Source organism: Zea mays, chromosome 4, assembly GCF_902167145.1.
Source record: "Zea mays cultivar B73 chromosome 4, Zm-B73-REFERENCE-NAM-5.0, whole genome shotgun sequence".
NCBI lineage: Eukaryota > Viridiplantae > Streptophyta > Magnoliopsida > Poales > Poaceae > Zea > Zea mays.
Window position 1 is genome coordinate 236,759,091 of NC_050099.1, and position 6,965 is coordinate 236,766,055.

The 6,965-nt window shown below is 46.7% G+C and overlaps 1 protein-coding gene across 1 annotated transcript; it reads right to left on the bottom strand.

Moving 5' to 3' along the window:
- Positions 1-276: 276 nt before the first annotated feature.
- Positions 277-690, bottom strand: LOC103655975 (pre-mRNA-splicing factor CWC21). The gene has a single exon (XM_020552357.1). The coding sequence runs from the start codon at positions 688-690 to the stop codon at positions 277-279; it is 414 nt and encodes a 137-aa protein (XP_020407946.1).
- Between the last annotated feature and the right edge of the window lie 6,275 nt (positions 691-6,965).

Sequence of the window (6,965 nt, forward strand, 5' to 3'; positions counted from 1 at the left end):
CACCATCCACTCCATCAATATGCAATTCTCTGGTGGGATAAGTATAATAGACTGAAAATAGACTGAAAGTATAGATAGCCATACTTCTCATATGTGCAAAGATGGGGACTGATAAATGATTTTACGATCCAAAAGATGGATAAATGCACGAACATATAAACAGAACATAACTACCTTTCACGATCCATACCCTCTCCCGGGCATGGATAGATAATCGACTATATCTAGGTCTGGATAGATAATCGACATCTGGGCTTATCTGCGGCAATCTGAAACCTAAAAGACGCCAACAGATCCATACCCTCTCCCGGGCAGAGGCGGTCGACCGGCGCCACGACCGCTCCCTGCCTCCTCCGCTGCCGCGGCCGCCTCTGCCTCCGCGGTCTTGCGCGCCTCCGCGACGCGCTCCTCGATCTCGTCTTCGGTGTAGCCGTGCTCCTCGAGCGCGTCCCTGAGCACGAGCAGCTTGAGCTCGACTTGGCGCTTGCGGTCGTGCTCAAGGATCTCCTTGTTGGGCTTGCGCATCCCGCCGCCAACCGCGCCGGCGGCGTCGGGGCGCAGCGGCCTGTGGGGCCCGCCCGGACCCTCGCCGGATGTGGTGGAGCGGGGCTTGACGAAGAACGTGTTGCTCTGCGCGTACCCGTTGGTGGCCGATCCCCGCGCGGTCTGCAGCCCGATGCCGTTGTACATCGCGGCCGTCGGGCGGGGAGAAGCCGCGGCGGCGCAATCCTAGGGCAAGGGAAGCCTGGCTAGGACGAAATGACAGGTGAGATGAGAAGCAAGGGAGGAGCCGGTTGGATTATATTCTGGTCTGGGCCCGTGACTATGAGAGTCCGAGTCTGTCCCTTCGGCCACGTGAGGGCTTGTTCGGTTAGCTCTCAATCCATGTGGATTGAGTGGGATTGGGTGGGTTTAAATCCCAGCTAAGTCAAATTCTTTCTTAAAATTTTCCAATCCCATCCAAACCATGGGTAATGGGATTAACCGAATAGGGCCTGAGAGTATTTTCTACGGTAAAAGCGCCACGTGAGAGAGGAATTTATATTTATAAAAATCTATTTCTGTTAGAAAGTGTAATGTATAGGGTATGTCTGGTTCATCTTTCTAAAGCAAATTCACTTCCCAAAAATTAGAATCTCAACCAAACAGATACAACGGTATAATAGATTTCTAAAAATCTCTAGATTCCTCTAATTCAATTTATAATCACCTTCTATCCCAGATTTTCTATATTATTGTCATACATGTTACCAAAATATCATGCTACGAAGAATCTATAATTGACATTTGTTTTAGGGTTATGTTTGGTTTAGCATCCTAAACCAGATTCGCTGCCAAAAATCTATAATCTAAACCAAATATTTAGAATTAGTGGCGGACTCAACTCCCGAGCAGAACGATCGAGCGCCCGGGCTTGTGCCCGTGAAAACGACTGTGACTCGAGTAGTATATATGTATGCTCACCCATGAAGGTAGACCTGCTCTCGCCCATGTGGCGGCCAAGGTCCCGACGCAATGGCCAGAGACATTCCCGTTGTCGGGGTAGGGGCTCGATCCACATCCACATATGTTTGAGGGGATGGTGTCGTCCCGAAGAGACCAAAGAGGGATGGGTCATCGGAGTTAGGTGCGGGAGAGAGGAAGGAGTCACACCTGTGTGACCAGAAACACCTATGAGACAAGCTAGAAAGGTTTGTTGTCTCAAGGACAAGAAGTGGTTGGAGACACGAAAGAAAAAAATATTTTCCAATGTCCTTTTTTTGCTTGTTTCTACAAGCATACATATGTTGCGAGAATTTTCATGTATATACTTATCAGCTATTTTCTGATACACGGTTGCTACAACTGCATGTCATGTAACGTGACGATCCGAATGTTTTTCTCAATTTATTTGAGTCTTAACTATTTTTAGTTAAAAATAAATAGAAATAGAGCTCGTTCGATCTGATCTTAATTTTATAGTACAAAATATAGAGTCAAATTTTTAAACCTAATTAAACCTATATTTAATACTCATAATAGATATTCGAGCATTTAATGTGACACGAGCTAAACTTTACTCGGTGGAACCAAATACACCCAAGTTACTTTTTTATATATATTCATAATAATATTTTATAATTAAATTTAATATCGCGTGCAAGGCGCGCCGCATAAACTAGTTTTCTCTCATCTCCGCCCCGTGGAGGAATTTATCTTTATAAGAATATGTTTCTATTAGAAAGTGAAATGTATAGAGTATGTCTGGTTCAGCTTTCTAAACCAAATTCGCTCCCAAAAAATTAGAACCCCAACCAAACAAATACAACATTATAATGGATTTCTAAAAATCTCTAGATTCATCTAGTTCAATTTATAATCACCTTCTATCCCAAATTTTCTATATTATTACCATTCATGTTACCAAAATATCATATTATGAGGAATCTATAATTGACATTTGTTTTTTAGTGTATGTTTGGTTCAGCATCCTAAACCAGATTTGCCGCCAAAAATCTATAATCTCTACCAAATATTTACAATTAGTGGCGGACTCAACTCCCGAGCAGAACGATCGAGCGCCCGGGCTTGTGCTAGTGAAAATGGTTGTGACTCGAGTAGTATATATATGTATGCTCACCCATGAAGGTAGACCTGTCTCGCCCATGGGGCGGCCAAGGTCCCAACGCAATGGCCAGGGACATTCCCGTTGTCGGTGTAGGGGCTCGATCCACATCCACATCCACATATGTTTGAGGGGATGGCGTCATCCCGAAGACACCAAAGAGGGAGGTGCGGGAGAGGAAGGATTCAGAGTTAGGTGCGGGAGAGGAAGGAGTCACACACTCACACCTGTGACCAGAAACACCTATGAGACGAGCTAGAAAGGTTCGTTGTCTCATGGACAAGAAAGAAAAAAATAAACACTGGTATCTTCATAACTGATAGGTGAATAGTTTTTTTTAAAGTTTCATACCTTCATAGCAGGTAAAACAAAAAGAAACTGTTTTCAATTTTGAACTAGAGTAAAAACATCTTTTAGCCTTTTGGGAAAGCAACAAAAGTAGATTCATTCTTGTACTGTACCGACGCGCTGATCCCCTCCCAACGCTTCCTCTACCTAGCTCCACCTAATGCCAAACATGATTTATAGTAAAAACAATCTTAACTAATTAATAAAATGAAACTGATTTTAGAAAATTTTATCTAAATAATCCTATAAACTCTTCATCCAAAATAACTACTTATAAGTCAAATCAACTATGTAAATTCGTGTTAGATTTAACATGGGCTCAATTTTTATTTTTATTTTTATTTTATTAAATTATATAAAGTTTAGATCCAAATTTAATACTACTCAGTCGATCTACTCTAAGGGCTTCTTTGGCATGACTTTGATCTACTCTAGAGCAGCTTTAGTCGAAAACTCTGGGTGGAGCAGCTCTGCTCTAAAGTTTAGATTGCTTTCTCATAACAAGTGTCGGTTACAGGTAAATAACTCCAAACTCCATGTCTAGGTTGTTTTTTAGAGTTTCAAAGCAACCGAAGAGGTATTCCAAAAAATTGTACTGCATCTCTGAAAACTCTACAGAGTCTGCAACTCTGGAGTTAGGGTGTTTGGCAGGCTCTGGTCATCTCCTTGGAGTTTTGATCTAGAGACATGCTAGACACACCCTAAAACTCTAGGTAGAGTATCTCTACTTCAAAAGTTTAGATTGCTTCTCATAACAAGTGGCAGTGGCGGGTAAATAACTTTAAACTCTAAGTCTAGGTTGTTTTTAAAGATTTCGGAGCAGCAAAAGAGATACTCCAAAAAATATAATGAAGCTCCCAAGACTCCATAAAATTTACAACTCTGGAGTTATGGTGTTTAACTAGCTCTCACAACAACACTGATGCTCATTTTCGGCGGCCTCAATTATTTTCGGCGGCTAGGTTGAAGCCGCCAAAAATGAGTAGTTATTTTCGGTGGCTTTTGACACGGCTGCCGAAAATTAAACTTTTTAAACGTCGGTTTCTTCCTCCCTGTTTCTTCCCACGCCGCCGCATCTCCACACAGCCCACGACCGTGTCTCTCACAGAGCGCCCACGCCCCAGCAGCGCCGCACACTGTCCGCCACCCGGGTTCTCCCACACTGTCCCGGTCGCACCGCCCCCTCCCCGGTAGCGCCCGTCGAGCTCTGCTCCCGCCACCGTTTCGCGCCCAAGCTCTTCTCCATAAGCAGGTTAAATTTTTAGTAATTTATTTCATATTTTCGGCGGCAAAGGGCCTATTTTCGGCGGCTTCTGACACGACCGCCGAAAATTAAACTTTTTAAACTTCGGTTTCTTCCTCCCTGTTTCGTCCCACGCCGCTGCATCTCCACACATCCCGCGCCCTTGCTTCTCACAGCGCCCACGCCCCGACAGCGTCGCACGCCGTTAGCCGGCCCGGCCGTGCTGCCCCCGCCGCACACCGCCCGGGTTCTCCCGGACCGTCCCGACCGCGCCGCCCCCGCAGCCACGGCTGCCGTTGCAGCGCCCATCGAGCTCTCCTCCTGCCACCGTTTTGCACTCCAAGCCCTTCTCCATAGGCATGTTACTTTTTTAGTAATTTATTTCATATTTTCGGCGGCAAAGGGCCTATTTTCGGCGGCTGACTCTGGCCACCGAAAATACGGTTATTTTCGGCGGCTTCTGACACGGTCGCCAAAAATTAAACTTTTTAAACGTCGGTTTCTTCCTCCCTGTTTCTTCCCACGCCGCCGCATCTCCACACAGCCCGCGCCCTTGCCTCTCACAGCGCGCCCTTGCCCTGGCAGCGCCGTGCCTGTCGCTCGGCCGTCAGCCGACCTGGCCGCGCCGCCCCCGCAGCCACGGCTGCCATCGCGTGCCACCCCCTCCCCCGCCCCAGCAGCGCCCGTCGTGCTCTCCTCCTGCCACCGTTTTGCACCCCGAGCCCTTGTCCATAAGCAGGTTATTTTTTTAGTAATTTATTTCATATTCTCGGCGACAAAGGGCCTATTTAAGGTGGCTTACTCTGGCCACCGAAAATAAGGTTAATTTCGACGGCTTCTGACACGGCCAACGAAAATTAAACTTTTTAAACGTTGGTTCCTTCCTCCCTGTTTCTTCCCACGTCGCCACATCTCCACACAACCCGCGCCCTTGCCTCTCACAGCGCGCCCATGCCCCGGCAGCGTCGCACGCCGCCGCCGTTCGTCTCTCGACCGTCAGCCGGCCTGACCGCGTCGCCTTCGCCGCATACCGCCCGGGTTCTCCCAGACCCTCCCAGCCCCCCGCCCCCACAACCACGGCTGTCGTCGCGCGCCGCCCCGGCAGCGCCCATCGAGCTCTCATCCTGCCACCGTTTTGCGCTTCGAGCCCTTCTCCATAGACAGGTTAAATTTTTAGTAATTTATTTCATATTTTCGGTGGCGAAGGGCCTATTTTTGGCGGCTTCTAGCCGCCAAAAATGACTGGAGCTGTTGTAGTGTTTGGCTAGCTCTTACTTGAAGTTTTGCTAAGGAGCCGAGCCAAACAACCCCTTAATATCATTTTAGCTTCTTATAATTTTTAACTATATATATATTAACTCATCTTAAATAGATAGATTATATATGTTCTTATAAGAAAAAAAGTTAAGATAGATTAACGGTGAACCACACTTGAGCACCTCCACCACGAGTAGAGATGGGAATGGGTAAATACCCATCGGATATTACTATCTCATACCCATACCCACGATAAAAAATAACTTCATCGGGTCACCTATATACATTGGTGGGTATGGATTTACCCCATACACATACTCATGTGGGTATGGGTCACCCTTACCCACAAAGATTAGACATATATCAAAACTGTACATTATACAAATGTCAAGTATATCCATCTAAATACCATTACAAAATTTCTAGCACCATTTAACCATCCATTCAACAACACCAAAGACAATTGGATAAATTAGCAACACTAGGATAATAGCACATAACACATTATATGTTCCATTACATGGTCATCAAATAGTCGTTAAGCCTTCTATGACACTATGGCCAAAAAGGTTGTTAAATAGTTAAAAAGATGGATGACTGAAGCCCAATTTCATGCTTTTGGGCTAAATTTATATTGGGTATTTTATACCCATGGGTTTATAGGTATGGGTCACGGAGGAACGTTCTAATACTCGTTTACCCATTGGGTGAAGATTTTGCCAAATAAGAGACCCACCTGTAGAATATATATATATATATATATATATAGTTTGTATATTTAGAGCCCTAAGCTTCCAATAACTAGAGGAACCTCTGGCTCAACGGTGTCATCCGGTCCAGCCGCACCAGGTTCGGGTGGCTATAAAAACACCCCAAGCCGTTAGGGATTAGGTTTTTGTGATGGCGACGGTTCCCTCGGGCAAGCGAGCGACGGTGATCCCGGGGGACAGCGGCGGTGGTGCCCCGAGGCGAGCGACCGGCGGCGGCGCTCCCCTAGGATCAAGCAATGGCGACGCTCCTAAGGCGAGCGGGCAAGCGCCGACGTTGCTCCCGAAGCGGACGAGCGGCGGTGGCGCACCCTAGACCCGGTGGCGACGGCGTTTGCATGAGGGGCGGTAGGCTTCGGCAGTGGCGGTGGTGGCCCTGAGGGAGCATAGCGGCAACGGATTTGGGAGGCGCGCACGCGGCGGCGGATCCTAGAGACGCGGATGCGACATCGGCTCCTCGGAGGCGCACGCTAGTGTCCCACCTCCCGCGATGACGCCGACCTTCCCGAGGCGCGAGCGACGACGTGGACTTCCCTAGGCGCGAGCAGTGGTGGATCGACATCCCTATTTTTATGCTATTTTGTATACATATTTATGCCAACATCAATAATTTTTATGATACATTGTCAATTCATGGCTCTCCTTCCACCTTTTGTTTGTTCATGATATTTCTATTCGGATTTTACGTAAATGTTTGTTGATTTTTATGTAGTGTACCGTAATGCATAAATACCTTCGACTTGTA